Genomic DNA, 22,433 nt, shown 5'->3' on the forward strand with positions numbered 1-22,433 from the left:
GCAGCAGCAAGCTTTCCCCCTTTGCCTTCTCGCCCATTCCAGTGGACCCGTTGAAGCTGGAAAACAGGGGGGGCTGCTGTACGACTGGGTGGCTAGGTAAATGTGGCACTCATCTAATATGCACTGCTGATTTACCTGCCAAAACACATCTTCATTAAAATTCAGATTAAATAAAGGCCAGTCTGGCCAGTGTGCCGTCATAAAACTATTTAATTATACCTTTTGGCTTTCGTCATAATCATAGGTGCAACAGCTAGCATGGCTTTCAAGAAAATACAATTAAATGCCCTAAGTAACGCTCATATATTTACAAATGTCTCAATAAAATAAAATTATATTTCTTTGACTGGTCTATTCAGTATATCATAGTCAATCATCTTATTATAAAGATAGAAAATAAAGATTGTTGTGTTTGTAGATTCCCTACTACTAATGGGATATGAGAAAAAACCTCTTGGCCAACAGTTCCTTTTTCAAAGAGAGTCCAAAGGGTCAGAAAAATGCTACAAAGAGTCTACTCATGTTTTATCCCTCACTTCACAAGCTACATGTCCTATGTGCTTATAGTGACAGAATCAATAGCTCACTTCATGCTTCCACCTTACAAGCTTTAAAAATCACAAAAAACCTAAGTGGACTGCCCATCGCCCTGTTGCCGCTGGTCTATCACACAGATTCATCCTGTATTTAATAATTTAGTGGTATAATAATTTCGCACGGTTGTGGCTGACTTAGTGCTCTGAATGACGACAATCCTGAACCAAAGAGGCCTAATGACACTTCTAATGCAGATGCGGTCAGATTGAACATGAGCTGGTCTTTAACATGCCAGCACTCCTGCGCAAGGTCCTGCGCCCATGTGTGAATAGCACAGTTAATACCCCAGTGAATTCCCAGTGAGCAGGTGGGCGTCACATGTCCGACCTCCTGCCTTCAGCACGAGAACAACGCTTTTCCACAAGTGACAATGCATCTCACTCCAAGCAGACCAGTGAAAAACAGCTCAGATAAAATATCCAAACGTTCGAATAATTTGGTTTACTTATGCCACGCAAAAGGTAAGTCGCTGGGTAAAACCAAAACAGAATCTTGCTCAAGGCCATCAGCACCCACTGAGAGCACTTTTCTTTCTCTGCAACACAAAGACTCTCATCAGACAGAGTTCATCCGTTCTGTTTCCATGTTCAAACTGGATTCTCACTTTTCTGCTTTTTTGAGAAACTATCGTGATACAGCTTCTCAACATTAGTCACAATTAAGCTGGAATGGCCTCCGCTGGGCTCTTCATGCTTCTGTTTCTCAAAGCCCTGCTGGTCATACGGCAGTAACACTTCATCTAGTGGATGATGAAGAACGAACAAGAAAAAAAAAAGAAGGAGAAGATTGGGTCAAGATAAATCTAATTTCCTCCAAAATACAGACGACCAGAATGGAAATTTACCAGTGTCACTTCATATCGAAATAATGTCGTAATCAGGCCAAAAATGAAATTACATTATTTCTACCTGCCCCACCTCACTGCTAAGAATCAATTGAAGATTGTGTGGGAAAAAAAGGAAAAAAACTGGCAGCCCAATATGAATATTTACACACTTCATAGAGCCCCATTTCCAGTAATGGCTACATCTCACTTAGAAACCCTTAGTACGAGAAGGGACATGTTATTCATAAGAGGTTAAGTAAGTTGACCTGCTCAGATGCCTACTAAAAAGGAAGACAGTCAATTAGACACATAGATCGGCACTGCAAGCATAACAGCTTCCTTCCTCACCAGACAGCCGCAGCAGACACGTCACAAAGGCAGTTTATTAAAGGAACCCTTAAAAAGACGAGCATAAGTATATTGAAAATATCTGTGTGTGCTGAGGTCCGTGATTTCACTCAATGAAAGGAACTGTCATGCTCTTGGGCTAATTAATGCAAAAATCGGGAACGACATGCAGCAATAGCAAAAATAAATAAATAAATCACAGGTAGTGAAGAGCTTCCATATATGTGAACACAGGTTATGGATACAAAACCACGAGTGTGAATATTTTCAATAAATGTAACCTTTGTGAAAACAGCAGTTTAATATGCATTTTTTTTATTCCTCGAGTGATCTGCAGTATACCTGCAGGGAACAATAATATTTGCTTCATAAAAGAGTCAGTGTAGGAATACTTTGCTGGGCATTTACACTCAAAGCCCTGACACAACTTTACAACTAACTTAGCAGCAGTAAATAAAAGATATTGGGCAGTCTCCAGCCTTCCATTTGATTCAGGATTCTCATGATCATAAACTATATCTGGTCTGTCACTGGGGAAACCCCCAGCACTGAGATCAGACACAATGGAATGATCCTTGTATGTCAATCAGCCATGTGTGCATGTGCACAGACGGTGCCCACAGTTTCAAGGACATCATAATTATTGCATATCACTTTACACAGACAGCTGCAAGAGATACAGGCACACCAGCACCCAGCGTTAAATCTGAAGAAGGCTCGCCAGTGGTGTATTAGTTCCAGTACTTTTTATCATCAGCCATTCCTGTAATGCTCAGCATCATCTACTGTTACAGCCAGCCGCTACTGCTGTGCACTGTGGATAAACGCAATCAAGCCTTGGTAATAAGAAGCACAACAGCAGCAGGTGGAAATGTGCCTCTCGCTACACTGCCCACCTTCTAATATTTTTCAGGCGTTGCTGTGACCTCTGAAGCCACCTTCACAAGCACCACTTTGATTATTGATGTTGAAGGTGAGGCCCTGACTTTGGACCAGGACACATAAACAGGTGCTTTTTTTCTTAGCCTAGAGAAAGAAAGAAAAAGCTCTGGCTAATTTATAAGACATGCTCTCACTCTCTCTGTGAGAGTGTTACTTGTTGTAGTAGATCAGGTTCTACCGATCACAGCAAACAAAGGAGAGCAATGTGTCAAAGCCAGAAGAGCGTTTGTTTCATGAAAACATCTGAGCTACAACTATGTGACTGTTTAGAGACTGTATGGCATTAAAATCTTACTTTTCCTACCCATCCTACAGGAGCTCGCTATTCTAGGTGTTAACTTTATAGCAGTGTTACTTTAGTTAATGATTAAAACAGTTTTCATAAAACGATTGTTAAATGTTTGTTTCCGGTACTCCTCTTAGAAAACTTGCATGAAACGAACAGACAGGTTTCTCTTAAAAAATCTACCTTTTCCGTAGTTGAAGTGTAGTTTGATAGTCTTGCCCTGGTTGATGTGCAGGTAAGTGAACCAAACCGCCGAGGTGAGCAGTACCAGCAGCAGCAGGAGCTTGAACTGCTTCCGGATCTTCTTCACGGGGAAGCGCAGCATCCTCGCTGAAACATCCTCCGGTAGGCGCCCGGTAGATGGTTAAAACGAGTCCAGAAGGCTGCTGACTGTTCGGGCGCTGCTGTGTTGTGTTTCTGGGCTGTTCGCGCCTCTGCTGAAGGACTACCTCTCCCAGTTACAGCGACGGCATCCCTGCGAGTGTTAACTACAGCCCCAATGCGCGTCTCGTCCTCCCACATCCACGGGGTGCCAGCAGCGCCAAACTCGTTGTATCCTCAGATCTGGTAGCAAACACCTCCGTGGCAGTCATCGTTTATGAATGCAGTCCGTTGTCTCCCCTCCCCTACACGAAAACCGCGGGTTCAGGCTTCCCTGCTGGAGTTTTACAGGCGTCCGAGGGGAAGCGGAGGAAAAAGGGACTGCGGATCAAAAGCCGCTGAGTTCTGCGACCGTGGGAATAAAATAGCAGTCCGACGATAATCTACGCAAATCCCCTAAAGCTCAAGCCCATGCTGACACCACGACGGTTTTATCGGCTACTCGAGGATCATCCACGACCACGGCTTTAGCGCAAAGTATCAAAGAGTAATAGGAGAAGTGTAGTTTCCGAGAGGAGATGTGGTCGCACTTAGCATTTCTGCAGGTGGGTCATTTAATCTTTTTACCGCCGAGCACAAATGAAGTGAAGTGGCCGTCAGTGAAACGCGGGCTACTGCCAGAGAAACCTCGAGGTAACTGGACTAGGAAGGGGGAAAGGTCAGGGTGGCAATCGGCCAAATGTCACAACCCTCCGCGCTCCATCTATTGTTAAACACAGCGCACACAGAGAGCCTGGCTTCCAATCGATGGCAGCGCGTTCAGCTGGAGCGCGTTTTTATTGAAGTCCGGGGAGAGGAGGGGCGATCAGCTGTCATCCTCGTACTCGGGTGGGTTTAAAGCCCAGCGACGAGTAAATATTACGAGATGCAGATAAAAAACTGCTCCATGGCGGCGTAACAAAGGTGGGTTACTCAAAAGCGACTGTGCAATAATTTGAGGTCCGGGGAAGAGATGCCCATGTGCTCTGGTTTCTCCGTTGTCTTCACGGCAGGTGCATTTTTTTTTTTTACCTCATTCTCCCAAAGTAGGCTAGCAGCACTGTCCGACTGCACAAGAAAGACCACAAGCAAGCGAGCACCTCACCAGGATTAAACAAATAAGCACAATACGTGGCACTGCTGGGATGCACTACCTTGTGTTGTTTTTTCTCTCATGAGCTTTTTTTCCCATTAAAACGCCGCAACAGCATCATCAGACCTGCGTGTCAACGAGCACTGGGAGTAAAAAAAATAAATAAATAAAAACCAGCTGAGGTCCAGGAAGGGTGCCGCGGAGAGCCCAGCAACAAGCTGAGGAATAACCGGGAGAGAACATGGTTTTGTTTTGCTACAATGAAGGAGGGTATCTCCAGTCCCTGCACAGCTCAGTACGCCCATCAATTGAGCATCTTACGGTGCAGAGCAACCTAACGTGAGAGGACGAGGAATGACAAGTCCGTCGTCCAATTACAAATACGCCATGGGCTCAGAGGAGGCGGGTCTAATTGTTTGCCTTCGCCGTTGCTTGGCACTCACACGATCCAGCATCCAATAGCTGAACGACCATCCTGAAACTTGTTCACCGTTCCTGTTTTACCATATCCCCCCCGAATTCAAGGACCCATGTTAATTAGATGAGCAATGATTAGTCGCTTTTCAGGAAATGAAGAAATAACTCGCCAAATGAAACCGCACAAATGGCCTTTGGAAGATTAATTAAACCACTGTACACCGAAAAGGGGAGGAAAATCACATTTTATTCTAATTTTGGTGTTGGGTTTGTTAATTCCTTCAAAAATGTATTTCTAAATCAATTAGTTTCAGTAACACTCATTGCACGTTTTTTCTGATTAAAGCACACATTTTAATTCCTCGACTGGAGATAAATTTCATTTGTTTGCCAAACTAAATTGAAACAACGTCCCAGTTGTTTCAAAGAAAAATGATTTGGTCGGAATTACGATTTAAAACATTAATCGTAAGCCTAATACTTGAAGCGGAAGTGAGAAAATTACTAAATACTTCAGTCATGTCATTACGAGGCTGGAAACCTTGTGAGCCATCTTTACAAATTATCTAGACAGCCTTTGTGTGTGAGCTGTGTGGCGACACCCTGTAGACCAGTCATGACGCACGCTTGACTGCCCCCCAGTGGTCAACGATAAAAAGAAACTATAATGAACGCAACACTAATTTAACTAAGAAATAAAAATAAAAGAAACGATTGCATATGTGTGAAAAAGTTTCATGACTTGTTGTTGCTGTGAGGGGCTGCTAATTATTTATATCTTATGAGTCCATAGTGCATACTTTTGTGTGTCATATTTAATAGTTTAGCTACAGATTTTCTTAATAAAAGTGCTCAGAGGTTCTTTTATTACAGAAGGCCCCGCCCAATGAATTCAAATTTCAAGTTTTAATCATCGTGGTAGAATTTGTCAGCATAACCTGCTCCAGGGAGGCTTTGGTGTACATTTATTGGGCTGTCTGGAGTTGACTGCCCTTAAAAACTGTTGTGTTTGCATTGTAATGCATATTGTGATTTCCCTAAATCTTCCCTCTGACAAATACCCTCCATATGGTAACATTTAAAAAGACTCAAACTAAACCTGAAACTAATAAAAACTTAACTAAATCTAAACAGTTACACACAAAGCCACTCTGGAGAAACCTAAAGTGAACTAAAAACAAAATCCTGAAATGAAATAAAAGGGTAAGTAAAGAAAAATACAAAGTTTTTTAAATGTTTTCACAATAAACTAATTGGAAACAGGAATATTTTTGCAGTTAAGCTAAAAAATAGTTCAAAACAAAAACCATTACATGTACTTAAAAAGTGAGTATGAAAGGAAAATGTGCACAAAAAGAAGAAGAATTCTATAGCAGTCAAAACTAATTTTACACCGTGGGGCACATACAGCCCACACTGTTCTTAAGTGGGCCAAATGAGTACATTTCCCCTTTATGTCAGCATAAAGATGTTTAACTACACATTACGTCCCTTAAGTGTTTTAAAATAAGACACAGAAGTGCAACTTCAACAGCATGTTTCAGTTTTTCTGGATGATAAGTGTGTAAAATTACAGAAAAGTTCTGGTAGCTCGACGCCCATAAAATATACGTTCATGTTAATTCACACAAAAAGTTTTTTTTAAAACCAAAATTTCTGTAGGTGGTGAAAAACAGGAACATGTTTGCCATTTAATTGTTTATCTGTTACTTAATTCCTTTGGTTTAGCCTGAATGGCTACGGGATCTTTATCAGCAGGAAAAGTCGCAAAATGTTAAACGTCCAAATATTTATGTCCTCCTTCACATTTTTCAGCTTTCCAGTGGATCAGATTGGAGTCTTTGCTGGGCCGATTCTAGACCCTGGCCTTACCTTTGACACCCCCGTTCTATAGTTTTGGTCTTTGTCAGCTTGGTCAACACAACTGGCAGAGGAGGAGGCTTTGGTGTGCATACGTACTGGTGGCTGGGACTCAGCTGCCTTCAGAAAGATGTTTTTGTCTTTTAATACCTCAGAAATTTTTAAATACTGCTCTTGTGGGTTTTTTTTAAACAAATAAAAATGAAAACATCCATTAAATCAAAACTATAACTCATAAATGAAAAGAAAATCTAAACTGCAATAACAAAACTCTTTCTGGAAACTAAACCAAACTGAAAACGAAGCATCTTGCTGTCTTTTTGGATCCACTGCTAGACTTAAACACAATGCTGTGTTCATTATTTAGTGGCTCTATAGTGTAGTGAGTTACACATATACCTATCAAGCAAAAGATCCCCAGTTCATCTGTGGAAGTAGACACAAATCCCTTGGGGGTTGTATCAGAAAGGGTGTAAAAAAAAAAAATCTGGCAAATCAAATATGTGGAGCTACCTGCTGTGGCAAACCCTTGTGAATAAGGCAGCAGCTAAAAGTAGCTTCTTCTGCTATAGTGATTATTTCCTACGGTACATACCATGTTGAGTTAGCATGGCACTGGGATGGTGGGAATGATAAAAAGGTATAAAACCATCTCAGTCTGGCAGGTGGTATCAAAGAAAGGGTTGGGGGAGCTGTCGGTCTGCTCACACCCACACAGCCTGCAGAAGATGTCTAAGTGACAATATCTGTGGGTGTGAAAGAACAAGGCGTGTACACATGTGATATATGAAATAAAAGGAGCCTCGCATAAACCTCTAGAGAACAAGTCGCCCTTTTGAATGACAAAATACATTAAACATGTTGTTTATTCCCAGCAAGATGTAGTTCCAGTCAAACAGCTGCAGCTATAGTAAGACGCTGATGCCATTATGAATCTAGATAGAGATCAAAGACACAAAATCTGTCCTATCATATTATGACCTCAATTTAGTTTGTCCCGACTGTCCCTTCTGAATCAGTTGGATCACAAACCATAATCCCCTGTCTCTGTGGATTAATAATGTAATCTTCAGAGCAAACACTGAGCGTAAATGAAATGTTTAGGTATTCACCTGGGCCGTATTGAAATGAGTGAATGACCCCAGTCAGACATCATTCACGCCGAAACAAAAACTTCACAGCGTTCACCTTGCTTGGACTGTTGCAGTGAACATTGAAGGTATTTCATCACGCGCACACACGGGGTTTGAAAGTCACCCGAAGTATGTAATCAAGTAGTTTCCTGTGCTTCCTTTTTTTCCTTTTCCCATTTGGATGCAGGAGATTATCATAGGCCTTCTGAGGGACATTCTTCATTACATTTGATCATCTGACTCATTTTTGTGAGGCTTGAAGTAAAAACCGGTCTCTTTTGTGCTATAATCCCCTGTTTGTCTGTTCTTCCGTTCTTTCTTTTTCATCCAAGATCAGGCAAGCATCCAATGAGCAGCAAGGGACCTTCACTTTTTTAACACATATTACAAGTGAACAAATTGTCACACAGCACATGCAGCTTCATTTAGTGACGACTAACACAAAGAAGAAGGTGTAGACTGGCTTAGTAAACGGTTTAAAATAATCTGAAACATGCAGTCGGTCAGGTTTCACGTTTGTGATTTCTGTTTTGAATTTAACTTGCAGTGATTTTACTTCTGCAGGAACATTTGGCACCCAGTCCCACCCTGCAGGGATCTCCATGAATCCTGGAGGCAGATGAGCTGGTGTGCAGTGCAATGATATGGACAGAGAGGGTATGTTCAAGGTGGGGACAGATAGAGGTAGGTATGCTGCTGTTTTGTACGCTATTGCAGAAACCATGCCCATGGGGAAGAGTCAAGGCCCAGTAGGCTGTGAGGCACTAATTTAGCACTGAAGTTAGAGAAAACTGAACCACAGGGTACAACATCACCAGGAGCTTGGTATGCAGAGGGCATTATCTCAGAATATGATGATGTTTGCAACTTGAACAAAGAAAACGTGACGCAGACGAGCAAATGAGGAGAAACCAGCCTCTTTGTCAAGGTGCCATAGTTTTAATCAGCAATTCTACTAAACCAGGAACTGCAGCTTTTTAGGAATTTCTTTCCTCGCACTCACCCAACATCTGCTTGTCTATCTTTGACTGTCTCTGCACATCTGTCGGCCTGCCTGTCTGTCCACCCGTCCTTCAACCTTCATCTCCTTCAGTCTCTCACAAACACCCCGCCTTGTTGTCCTCCAACCTTCGTTTTTTCCTGGGCAGCACAGCAGCCCACAGGCTTTGATGAGAGGTCTAAGCTAAAATGTCACAGGGATTAACAGGTTTTGCCTCCTGCATCCCTCCGGATCAGTTCTGGCTGCCCTCTGTGCCTCAGCTTCTTCCCCCCCAAAACAGATGCGGATTGGCATTTCTTTCTGCTCCTCTGTGTCCTATTGAATTTATTTCCAGAGAGGGAGGTGGAGGGAATAACATTCTTCCATGTTTATAGATGAGTAAAAGAGGAAACAGGGTATGTGGAGAGGTCAAGTGAAAGGATGAGGAGGAAACAGGAGATCAAAATCCTTTGAGCAAAATATTTGAGTGAAAATTTGTTTTCTATATTTCAGTTCAGCTTTGATTATTCACTTATTTATATCATTTTGATAAATATTGAATCTTCCTTTACAACAGATGCACAGAAACAGATGTGTGCCCTCAGAATATAAATGCAAAATAATGGAAAAGCTGTCATTTAAAACTTTTAAAACTCGACTTTAATTTTTACATTGAGTCGCTGCACAGAAGATGGACGCAAGCACTCTGCAGCTGTCTTCTGCAGCCATCCAAATACCGTTGTCTCCAAATGAGTTGTCTCCAGAGATGTGCGGCTCAGAGGGGCCTTCACATAGATAGAGCTGTTGCCATATTAAGCGGCAACAGCAGTGTTCCCTCTGATTGCTTCTACAAAAAGTTAAATGGACCTAAACGCCCACACAAGTCCACCCTCTATCTTTCCACAAAGATTTTTGTCAGTTGTGGAGCACTGCTGCAGTGAATTAAAGAGCAAGCTACAATCCCATGTGAACAAGTGAAGAATCTAAATACAGAAACTGTAAAAATAGCTCTGCTGTCAGTGTTACGTTAGCGGTGAATGTATCAAAGTGTGAATTCTTCAGTGCTCTTCGTCGTGAACGGTTTATCTGAGGAGAGGGCACGCAATATCAAAGGACATCATCAATGTGATCTTTGATGTGCTGAATATCGTAGCTTCTTTTTAAAAGTACCAACTGCTTTCATTATGTAGTCACCGAAGAAGCTCCGACAGCTGAAACCGGAGTGACTTTCTTAGTCTTAGAGTCCATCTTTTATCAAGAGTGAATGTGTATCTTGGTGCTTTCCAGGAATTCAGTGCTGACAGAAAAATCACACAAAATAAAATTCAACCAACTGAATCATCCTGTTTTTGTGTTTTTGAGTATGAATGTGCTTAGAAAGAAATCTAGGTCATTTCGCCATCATTAATATGCCAGCCAGGTGTAGCACAAAGAGGATTAGAGGGAAATAATGCCAATAGGGCTCTCTGTCTGCCTCTCCTTCATTCTATCTCTTTCTCTCAAAACCAAACAATCACACTTAAGTGCTCCCCGCTGTACCTCAAAGAGCATTTCCATGACAAGCAGTCAAAATTTGCAATAAAATATTTCTGTATTATACCAAGCTTCAAGGATGAGCTTGTTTAAAACCCATTAACTTCTGACATTGCATAAAATCATTAAAGTAAATTTCAGCACAGACACTGCATAGTTTCCCTGCTCCTAAAACTCACAGGTCGGAGTTTTAAGCAGCAAACTTCGCCTGAAAGACAATCATGAGCCAAACTGTGCCATTCACAAATGTGAATCACTGTATATCTCTGCAAGTTTTCAATATAATTTTGGCCGATCTAGTTGTTGCTCTGCACCCCATTCTAATGCCAAACACACCAGTGTAACTCCACTGCATCCGAAGGTTAACTAGCTAACACAGATGGGCGCAAATACGAAGCTTGATGCAGAAGGCAGAAATTGCATCCGTCTTCGCTGAGTGTAAAAATAGGCTTGCGTCATTTGCCAAGACACAACTTCTGTTTTGAAAGAACATACTCTCTGGCATTATTATGATCTTTGAATAAACACACCAGTAGAGATATGGAGCCATAGACAGGGAACACACGTTTGCAAAGCCACAAACAAACATGAATCTACAGCAAAATTTGTGTTCAAGCCTGGTTCAAAAGGATAGCTCTGTAAAGTGGGAATGGTTTGTGTCACGTTTTCTAGTGAGTCTACATGCTCAACATAGCTATAGTTTTATTCATTTGTATATATCTTTTTAAATGCAACTCTAATTCCAGCATCTGTCACATTCTGGCAGGTTATGAAGTGTCTGTGTGGTAGTCTTCTTGTAAAACTAATCCATTTATAGTTTGTGCTTTATTTTTGACTCCTGTCATTTTCTTGCATGAGTCAGTAAACAAAACAAACACAGCTCTTCAAAGGTGCATCCAGATGTCTCCGTCCAACATGTCATGGTCCCTTGGTCTCTGACCCGGTTGTTTTAGTTTTTTGTGAGCTCAAAGGTCGTTTGACCATCTGTGTTTGTGTTCTTCATGAGTTCTTTATTCTTTGTTAGCACCCAAAGTTGATCTATATTAAGTTGATCTCTATATTGCTTTGTATGTTGAGTCTTCAGTTCTTGTTAGTTTTTGGTTACTGAAGATTTTGTGGAGTTTGTTTTCAGTTAGTTTCCTTTCAGTTAGTGATTCCCTTGTTTAATTGTGTCTTACTTCCTGTTTTATTTTGATATCTGCTGGTCTTTTGTGTCTCGTGTCTATTTTTACTTCCTTCCTGTCATTTTCTAAGTAAACTTCAGCTGTGTCTTTTTACTCCAGGTGTTTCCAGGGGATTATGGTTTGTGATCCTAAATTACATCTCGTGTACATGTAGTTTCAGTTTCCTCTTCAGCCACAGTGTGGTTTATGCTTCTATTTGCAGACTTTGTGTTATGTAATTTGGTTTCCTGCCAAATAAAGGTTGGTTTTAGTTTGTTCTTGCCTGTCTGTGAGTCCTGTGTTTGGGTGCTATTTCTGCAAACCTCGACACACTGATCATCTGCCAGTTAGAGAGGAAGAACTGTCATAAGTTTGAAAGTGGCTTGAGTTTATACCTTCCTCAGAAATGTAAAAAAAAGAATATATTTTGGACATAAATGATTATCTGTAGCTTATTTAGTTTAGTCATAACATAAGAAATCTAAAGTGTTGGTCTTGCAACAATATTAAATTTTACAATTAAATAAGAATGGTCTCATATTCTCAGTGTGTTCTTCCTGAGGTCATGTTTTGTTTTTAGCAGTTTTACAAGAAGCACTTTTTACTGTTTTTTTCCTATCTAGCAGGAAGACAAAATCTCTAAAGATTCATTCTCAGAAAATTGAAGTCAGTAACTATCATCAGTGAAGCAGATGTCTGAGGTCTCAGCGGGCCCCGTCTCTAGAGATGAGAGGAAGATCTACTCTGCCGACCACTCAGACCAGTCCACCTCCCTGGATTTATTTCATAAGAGGCAAAGGAAGTGAAAACAAAAGGGAGATGCCTTCAAAAAGCAAAAACATAGGACGAAAAAAAGAAATTAGCCAGGCAGGATAAAAAGCACTGAGCATCCTTAGAGGGAATCCAACGAAAATCAGGTGGACTTTAAGGATCTTGTGCTTCTGATAAATTAAGCAAAAAAGAAGTTGGGGGGTGGGGGGCATCACTAGGAATGCAAAACTGGGTGGATGAATTGATGCACTGATGCATGACCACTACATGGTGCCATGGTTGTTACTGTTGTCTCACAGCAGAGGTGATCTGAGTTCAAATCCCCTCGTTAGCTGGCGTCTTTCTGTGTGGAGTTTACTGAGTTTACATGCTCTCCCTGCACCTATGTGGTTTCCTCCAACTACCTTTCATAGTTTAATTACAGAATCTAAACTGGCCATAGGTACGGATGTAGTGTAGAATCAATATAGATGTGAAATCAAGGTCTTGTTGTGTAGAGCAATCAATGCAAATCCATTCAATAATAAAAGATCACTGAAACAGATGAGCAGGAGGAGGCCGCCAGTTTTACACAAGTAAGATCATCTCGACAGCAAACTTTCTCACCTTATTTCTCATACCACCATTCTTGTTTTTTTTTAAACTCACTCTTCAACTTTCAGCCAATATGAGTAGGACTGCAACTAAAGAACATTTTCTCAGTTAACTTAGTCATCATCTTTCAGTCATCAGAATCATCTCATCATCTCATCTTCATCAAGACTGGATCATTTAGCTGAAATCGCTCTGTTTTTTCACCAATGCCTTCCCACCAGTGCTCCTTTAAAGCGCTTCTGTTTTCATAACAGACGAGTTCTTTTTTACCCTGAACTCACACTGCACCAACGCTATCTGTGCCCACCTGCTGCCTTTTGGACTGGTTTGGATATTTAAATATTCTCGTCTCTGTTAGACTCTCCAGACTCCCACTGCTTTCTGGACTTCTAATTTTCTTCCAACTTTCTTTAACTTTTGTAGCAATATTTACATAACATTTGCTTTTTTTTTCTCGTTTGAGTTACTCTCATCTCATTGTGCAATCCCCTCACTTTTTCATGTGCTACTTTCTAAACTACTTTTTAATTAAGTAATCATCAGCAGTGATTTTTTTTTTCAGATCCTTTATAGCAATAGCAGAATTAGCATGAAAATGTAAAAAATGTCCCAAAAACACAGTGTATCCACAATAGCTAATTATATGGTAGCAACTAAATGCATTTAGCGATGTAGACATGATCAAGATGACCTGCTGAACTTTAACTCCTCCAAAAAGAGAAACTTTCAAGTGACTGACTGGTCTCTGTCTCTGAACGCACCATTCCACAAAAATCAAATCAAACTCAAACTGCTTCTCTGAGCATGACAGTAAGTTCGCTTTACTCAGATGGCCTCCACAGTAACCACATCTCAGTTCAATAGAGCATGTTTGGGATTTGGTTGAAAGGGACAGTTTGCATCATTGATGTGAAACAGAAAAATCTGCATCAACTGTGAGGTGCTAGCATCTCGTTATAGACTAAAATTTTAGCAACTTTTTGAATCTATGCTGCAAAGAATGATTTCGTTCTGAAGACAAAAGTGGTACCTGGTAAAATCAATGAGCTGTAAATGGGCCTTTGCTCAGTATCTGTTTTTTAGGAACTAGACAGAGAAGAACAGGACATACAATGAAGAGGAAAAAGTAAAAATAAAGGGAAAAAAGAAAAAACATGCATATGACATTTTAAAGTTTTTATTAATGTAATGATGTGTTCAGATATTATTATTTCTATCAGTAGTTTTCCTTATCTGCCATACTGGAATCGACAAATAAATTTTTTTACCCATACGTTATCTTCTTGAAAACTGTAAAGTGTGATTTTCTGTCTTTTTGCAAATTTGCAGAAAAACATCAAGGGTGTGACCTCAGTGGAATTCATACAGACTTCTTCTTTTTCCTCTGTTAAATGCCGCAGGCATTGCCCCAGTTGGAAAAAAGAAGGGGGGATGGGGGTGCTGTACCATTTCTCTTCATTATATTATTTTATATTGTATTATATTATTACAGTCTATAGTTTAGCCGTTTATCCTGTGTTGGAGTGATAGACACACTGCAGCTCTCGGCACATGGTATAACCAAGCTTTTTAACATCCTGAAGAGCACACAAGGACACGCAAGGTCTGAGAGCAGAGGATGATAATGTATTGGTTAATGGATGTATCATTGCTAGATATACATACATTTTCCACTTGTAATGATATACTGAGACCTTTGACACCCAAGCAGAAAGGAAAATGTTCATCAGAAATGGAGGCTGCTAGAAACTCTCTGTCAGCACAAGCTCTTTGGAGAACATTAATGCCTGCAATAGCCCACAGAGTACCATCAAACAAAGTGACCTGTGGGAAATATTAGCATTATGGCCCAGCTGAGTGTAGCCTCAGCAATCATAACCCAGAACAGATCACAGCCTTATTTGTCCAGAGACAGGACACAGCAGGGGTTCAAGCTGAGTGCCCTATCATGGCTCATTCACCAAAAAAGACTCGAGAAAAATGTGGAGACCAAACTGGCAGGATCCCACAGAGCGTGGAGCATTGTGTGGATTAAGAACATCATAAGAGGAGACATTTGGGCTGGAAGCAGTATAACCAGAAACCTTGGGCACAGACTAAATCTATGAAAAACTAAAAGCTTTTTAACAAGTAAGTTTGGTTGGCTGTGTGTCTTGTTTTTTTTCTGAAATAATCGAGCCAAGGGGGGAATAAAAATCCTTTTGCAATTTGCTATGCTGGCTGCTGAGAGAGAGAGAGAGATCAAGGACACTGAACAAAGAGGCAGAGAAGTAGGCAGGGAGAAAATACGTTCTTGTGTTCCACTTGCAGTGAGACAGCAACCTGTTCAGCACTTTGTAGCTTGCAGTCACTCGCTACTCGGTTAGACTGTAGAGTTATACCATCAAAGAGTTTGCTGGGGCTGCTTAAAAACGACTCTCTATGGCAGGTATCAAAGCTTACAGCGCTAATTAGCTCTCAATGTGTAGTTATTTGCTGCAGGAGGCAAAACTTACATAAACTTCTTGGATTTACATTTTTTATCACTCATGTTGAGGTTAATTGCTCATTTCATTGGCTTTTAAAGTCAAATTTACATGCAAAACCCCAGGGTGAGGAAAAAAGGTTGGATTTGTACACTAGCTCATATGTAAACATGCTCACGTGTAGTGAAATGCATGTTCGGTTCTTTTCTTTTGTTAAAAAAAATCCTATCTAGTAGGTAACAGTATACGGAGCTTGACATTTGCTCATACTTTCACGGAGGTTTTATATATCCAGTATTGTTCCTTCAGCTTCTCATAGTGTGTATTCATTATGTCCACACAAAGAAGTAAATACACAGCTACACATGTGAAAAGAAATTAGGGCTGGGCATGAGGGAGAAATCCAAATTCAAAGTAAGAAAGAAGGAGCACAGTTCATCAGTGATACAAACACAATGCTTTATCTCACACAGCAGGTGTGTGGATTACCTTTTAATTGGATCTTGGTGTGAGACTGGAAAAGGCAAAGGCCTATTGTAGTCGCTGCTGAAAGGGGGATGACAAAGCAAGAAAAGGACAGGGAATGAGCAGAGGAAGGGAAGTGAGTTACAATCTTGCATGCTTTTGGGAACACACACCCAATCACCACAGGAAGAGTGTGTTAAATGCAACCGGCACACTTTTATATAGACCTAAACACATTCAGGTATATAAGCATGAGCACAGGGCTAGCGGTTCTTCCGCTTGTCCTATTAAGTCACAATATAGGATATTAGCTGTATCACTGTATCAGTTGGAAAGGATGTGCCTTTGTCCCCTCTTATCCACTAGAGTTAAATGATGTTGCACCTAACCCCACGGAAGTGGGAGCCCAATATCTGCCATTTGCAAAACTATACTTTCACATCTCTATTGGTGTCTACTCAAAGCCAGGTGCAGTTCACCTCACCTTTACATCACTATCATCATACTATCAGAGCTCCTCCAGACCTCCGGGGTCAAAGCAGAGCACACAGAACAGCACATGTGAGAGAGGCAGATGAACTCTTCCTGCAGCTCGTCCACCTTCACCTCCTCCATGAGCTCCACCAAGTATCCTAAGGTGGCTCAGGGCTTGGCAAGGAGCGCAGAGGGTAGGGATCTTGCATGCAAGGAGATCCTCCTTCATTCTGGCATTCTTAGCGCTAAATCTTTGGTATTATGAGACAGGCAAGGAAGGACTATCTAAAAGAGCTGTCTTTGCTATAAGCAAAAGCAGCATAATTAACTAACATCAATGATTAGCTTCAACAACCATGTCAAATCCCCTAATGTAGAGCGCAAAAATAAAGTTTATTACCTACTGCAGACTTCTCAGCACTTAGTCAGGCCTCAGTTCTTTTTTCTCTTCTCCTTTCTAAAAAAAGGAAAAAGAAACAATTGTGCACTTAGGTTGCCTGTTTGTACAATATTCTGATAGTCTTACTGTGGATGTACTTGACTCACCTTTAGAGCACTCTGGGGTTCAATGTAAGACCTCCGCTGTGGTGGAGTCCTTCAACCAGGTACAAAAATCCCCCCAAATCCCAGAGGGAGAGTCTGTCCCAGATTTTGAAGTGAAGCTACGCCCCATCACTCCCCAAGAGGGTGAGGTGAACCATTCTTTTCATTCCACAGCAGCTTGAAATTTTACAAAATGCCCTTTGCATCTTGCAGAATCTCTCCTCACATTATATTGCAAACAAGTGCCCTTGAGACTATAAGAAAAGCGTGCAGCAGCCAAATTTAGACACTTGCCCATGATTTGCCTGGAAACACTGGATGACACAAACAAAACTCTACTGGGAAACAAAAGTTTCATGTGATGTGAAAACTTTAGGTAAACATTTTTTCTTACTGAGCGAAGGTACTGTGGGCTGCATCTGATAAAAGTCCTAACAAAGACCTCACCAAGGACAGAAATACTGTGATAAAGACTTTATAGTTCTCATCACCTCTATTGAAAAAGCATTTGCTGCTTATGCTGAATACTAGTGCCTTTTTTAGCATAAAATCTACGTGTTTTAATCTGATTCACTCTACCTCTACCTGTAAATTATAGATTAAGAGAGCTGCAGAAGCTCGCCCATCACAATATGCAGAATACTGCAGAGTAGCCAGGCTATTATCAGTCATGGAATGACCCTACAGCTACTTGTCTCAAAAGGAAAGCAAAAAATGATGATCCTAAATCATTTAATGTTATGGCAACTGTTATAGCAAAATATAAATCTTAACCTGATCTGTCTTTTTGTCATTCATAGGTGACAATGCTGCATTCAAGGCAAATGTGACTGGGAATCCACAGCCCAGTGTGAGCTGGGAGCGAGCTAGTGGGTTCCCACTGTCTGTGGCAACAAAATCTTCCCATGACAACATCGACAAACAGCATATACTGAAGGTTTGACACTGTAAAACTACATGACTTATCCTTGGCCTAATTGAAATTTGATCTACAAAATACTAGTTAGACCTGCCATGATGTATGAAAAACGGACCGGAGGCAGATCTGGAGGTCGCAGAGGTAAAGATGTTAAGATTTTCATTAAGAGTGACTAGGATGGACAAGATTAGAAATGAATACATCAGAGGTTCAGCTCAGGCTGAATGGTTTGGAGACAAAGTTAGAGAAGTGTGTCTGAGATGGTTTGGACATGAGCGGAGGAGGGATTGTGATATATTTGACCAGGATGTTACCAGGCAGGAGGAAAAGAGGAAGATCGCAGAGAAGAATGTTACTCTATTGACAAATAAATCATGCCATTATTTTTTTTAAGTTAAGACTGTGATTTCAGCATCATTATCTGGAAGTGTGAATTCAGGGTTTAGGGTATCTAGTAAAAATGTGTTGCTTTAAAAGGTGAAATACTCTTTCTGGGCGTGGTATCTCTGTACAGCCTATCATTAAGCTGAACAGCTCCCCGTTTTGGTGCTGTCAAGTGAGATGACACACCATGCATCATGAGGAAAAGTAGATAGGACGGGGGGAAAAAACTCTCACTGAACCTTTTATCTATAACCACTCCACAGTGGATTTAGTGCTTTCTCTGTACCAGCCGGGGAGCTTAACTGAAGCTTAAATAGCTATTATAAAGCAATTAACTTGTGGGTGCTGACATATGCATCTCCCCTTGCCATCTGTTTCTCTGGTAAGGGATGACTGTTAAGTTCCAATACTGTGTGTTGAGGAGTTATTCCTATCATGCCACTGCCTTCTACTGCTTAAAATGAGTACTGCAGTGGGATAAAAATGACCTGAATGACAGTGTGACAGTTTGAAACGTCTCACTGTAACTAGACACGTTGCTTTTTCCTTCATTAGTCATTTACCTAATGTCTAATACCTTCTCTCCAAATTAGATCAAAAATCTGACCTTGGAGGATGCCGATGTCTACAAGTGCACTGCCTCCAACAAGCACAGAGATGCTGCCTTCTCCATATCACTCAGTGTTACAGAAAGTAAGCCAGCCATATCGTACAGCATGGGTTGTTTGGAAGCCATCAGCACAGTTTGCCTCCAGTTTTCTCCTAGTGCCACAGGTGAAAGTTGCTTTCTCTTTGTTTCCAGAACCATCAATGGACTTCAAAAAGATGCTGGAGAAGCAGCAGGGGAACACGCATGTTGTCTAATACTAGCTGTGACACTCCTAGAACCTGTCAAGGTGTGATGGAGCACTCTCTGATCAATTGCCAGATATATGTTTTTGCATGTATCCAGAAATACCCACAGGACAAGATCTAAAGAGTTGCTGGTGGGACTGAGGAAGATTCTTTTCAGCTACTATCGCACATATTCCTATTCTATGTCATGCATGCAAACAAGCATAGTATATACCTGTACAACTGCTTCCTGTGTAAGATATTTCTTCTTTTGCAGAGGTATGGAGAAGAGAAGAAGAAGCCACCTACAGAGGAGGAGATGTTAAAGATCCTGGCTGGAGCTGACAAGAAGGACTGGGGGGGATCTGTGCCAAGTATGGCTTCAGCAACATCAGAGGCATTCTCAAGAAGTTCAAGGAGATGAAGAAGAAAGTGGAGGTGGAGGTAGACCTGTGCTGCAGAGAGCTTGCACACATGACACAGGATCAAATAAAGATGAACAGGTTTGGGATATGATATTTTTTAAAAAACAGCTTAAAATAGAGCAAGGGAGAACTGAGAAAAGTTTACACAACTTGGCGACAAAGTTAAGTTAGTAAAGCAAAAGTCAGCTGATGTGAAGATGGGAAATAATTCAAAATGTCATTATTTAAGTATTTCTACATTTGATATGTTTTACAAGATGGTGCGTGTCTTGAAGCCCCTGGAAGACATCACTGCCAAAGTTGACATCGTGTTCTTGGAACTGAAGGATCCAAACATCAGGATCAGTGGTTTTTGGTAAAGCACATCAGTTTTCTGGTTCAGTGTCAAAGTCTTCTTATTTATGAATGTTACCATGACATAAACCACTTGCGATTTCTCCCCTCATCTCAGCGTTGTGCTTGCAATTCAGGGCGCAGAGCTGCAGTGGGTCCAGTACTCTCATGGGAAATATGAAGTGAAACTGATGGGAACTAAGCACATGCTATGCATTTCTATTGCGTGCACCTGAGTGACATGGGCACCTACACTCTGCAGGTTGGAGACAAGAGACTTTCGGCATGTGCAGAGTGGAACTCGGGACTCCTTCTCACTGCTCATAATACAGATTTTATTGTATTTACTGTCCCCATTTACATACTCCTTTTTACATGCTTTCTTTACATTTGTCATTACTTAACACCATGTCATATTTTATCCCCTCCATTCAGTGTCAGTATTTATTTGACCCAGAGATCAGACTTTCTCACTTAGTTCATATTACTCGAAAACCCACATGTCATTGGCTTGGAATCCTTGGATATGTTTACTTGACTGATCAATAAAAACCCTTCTTGTCTTCTGCTTTATCTCATTCAAATGAACTGCTTAAAGTCGTGTTTGACTTCAAGCCAAAAAAAGAGTAAATGAGCGACAGACTGCTGTGTTCGAGGTCCATCTTTCCAAGAAAACAGATCGACCCCTAATCTGGAAGGTTAGTGTAGCTAGTGTGTAGTTCAGGAAGAGAATCATAGGATTTAATTACACTTTTACACTATCATATGATATCGCATATAGGATGAGACTGAAAATGCTTTTTAAAGAATTTCTTAACATCTAAGTTACTCCAATAAAAGGAACCCACAGATACAGTATACTGCCATTGTTTGAGGAAATATAAAACACTGGAACATAATGTGGAAATAGTTTTCCCAGAAGTGTTTTTTGTTTTTGCAGGTAAAGGAAAAGGGGAGGGAAAGAGATGAAAAGTCTGATGTCTCTCTGTATGAGGATGGTCTGACCTACACCTTAAAGATTAAGGATATGAAAGCCACTGACACTGGAAACTAAACAATCAGCACTGGAGACCTCACTGCCACCTTGCTGCTTTTTATTTGCCAACACAAAAAAAAAACTAGTTTGTCTTGTTTTTGTTGTTTTGTTTTTCCCAACAGAGCTGTCTTGTTGGAGCTAATATTTCTAGGGAAACAAACCTTCACAGTTGAGATATGAGCTGCCACTGCCTTGTTTTCCTCCCCTGAGATTAGAAGCTTCGCTCCTTCGTAGCTATGCAAAACAACATCATCTTCCCTGTTTTTCAAATGAAGATGTATGGGGAGTGCAATAAATCCTCCCTCCTAGTGCTCAGTTGAAAGTAATCCAACCAAATCCCTGCTCACAACAAGCTCATTAATTACAGCTCTGCCTAACAAGACATTTACTTGCCCAAGGTGCAAGTTGGGGCATGTAAATATCTTTACAAGGACACGTGGCTGTCCTCTGGGTTTGCACCAAGAGAAGCATAGCAATTGAAGTTGTGTTAATTATAGTTATTCATGAATATGAGTACGCTCTATCTTTTTTTTTTTTTTTCTGGGGCTGAATATAAAGAACAAGCCTAATAAGTGCAAGAGCATTTAAATTCTGTTCATACTTTCACCTTGTAATCATCAGTGTCTATGCTTCTACTTCTAAAATTACTAAAACTTTGTAAGTGTAGTATGCTAATAAAGTCCATATTAGCGCTAAAGTGCCTCTCTTATTTTCATCCTTCCTCTGTTTTAATTCTATATAGGCATTCCCATCAAGTTTACCAGAATGTCTGTGTGCATGAGAGAAGCACAGCCCGCCTGGAGTGTGAGATGAGCTCCAAGGACGTGCACATTCACTGGCTGAAGGATGGGTGTGATATCACAGCAAGCGGGCGCTACATCTTCATGCATGAGGGGAAAAGGGCAGAGGTTATTATAGAAGAGTGTCAGATGGCTGATGAGGGAGAGTACTCTGTTGTCTGCACTCAGGACAACGATGCACACGAATATGTCAAGTCTGCTAAAGTCACTGTGGCTGGGAAGAATTCTGCTCTGTAGAGAAAAATAACCCTTAAATTTTCTTGGACTATAAGGTGAAAGTGCATGTGTTCCTCCACTGATCAAACAATGCAGCAAACTGCAGTTACAGCAACAGAGAAATAGAAAAATAGCACAGTGCTGTTCAGAACAAAACAGAGTGTCAGTGCCAAAAAAGATGCTTTGTGGAAACAAAACACAGGCCTATTGTGTGTATTATTATAGTACTGCACAGCCACAGAGTAGTGGTGAGAGTAAGTGCTCCAACTGTTAAACTGTTAGCCACAGATTCCTATCAGGCAAGCACCCGGTGCTCTCCCTTGCAACACTGCAGTAGAAAGACTTGCGAATATGGCGATCTATCTTCTTCACTCTTGTGTAACTTCCCATATTCTTTTGTCTCTCCCTTGTTGCACTCCCACACATCCTTCCTCCTCTTTCAGGCTGTTACCCCTGCAGAATTTTTATCTGAGCAGACTCCACCATGTTCACAAATTGCTTACTGCGCTCAAGTTCTGTAAGTGTGTTTTACAATAGTCATGCTCGTGACTTCCACCTTTCAGCTTCTGACAATAAGATGGATCATTTTGGATGTAAAATACTACTAGCATATTTTAGAGAGTAAAATGGATGTTTC

General features: G+C 40.9%; 2 protein-coding genes across 2 annotated transcripts in view; one reads left to right on the top strand and one right to left on the bottom strand.

Annotated features, from left to right (window-relative positions):
* b4galnt4a (beta-1,4-N-acetyl-galactosaminyl transferase 4a) overlaps window positions 1-4,429 on the bottom strand; it is a 142,372-nt gene extending 137,943 nt beyond the window's left edge. Inside the window, exon 1 of the mRNA XM_005737693.1 lies at window positions 3,183-4,429. Coding sequence (XP_005737750.1) covers window positions 3,183-3,324 — 142 coding nt within the window. The 5' untranslated portion in view covers window positions 3,325-4,429. The remainder of the gene's footprint in view (window positions 1-3,182) is intronic.
* An 11,977-nt stretch (window positions 4,430-16,406) lies between these two features.
* Window positions 16,407-22,433, top strand: part of LOC102194257 (immunoglobulin superfamily member 22) — a 9,764-nt gene continuing 3,737 nt past the window's right edge. Inside the window, 14 exon segments of the mRNA XM_013912010.1 lie at window positions 16,407-16,500; window positions 16,859-16,993; window positions 17,650-17,786; window positions 18,746-18,845; window positions 18,955-19,003; window positions 19,081-19,138; window positions 19,264-19,342; window positions 19,345-19,430; window positions 19,669-19,766; window positions 19,863-19,965; window positions 19,968-20,031; window positions 20,360-20,448; window positions 20,697-20,790; window positions 21,537-21,813. Coding sequence (XP_013767464.1) covers window positions 16,407-16,500; window positions 16,859-16,993; window positions 17,650-17,786; window positions 18,746-18,845; window positions 18,955-19,003; window positions 19,081-19,138; window positions 19,264-19,342; window positions 19,345-19,430; window positions 19,669-19,766; window positions 19,863-19,965; window positions 19,968-20,031; window positions 20,360-20,448; window positions 20,697-20,790; window positions 21,537-21,813 — 1,463 coding nt within the window.

This window comes from Pundamilia nyererei, unplaced genomic scaffold (assembly GCF_000239375.1).
Source record: "Pundamilia nyererei isolate P.nyererei 1_Seehausen unplaced genomic scaffold, PunNye1.0 scaffold00078, whole genome shotgun sequence".
Taxonomy (NCBI): domain Eukaryota; kingdom Metazoa; phylum Chordata; class Actinopteri; order Cichliformes; family Cichlidae; genus Pundamilia; species Pundamilia nyererei.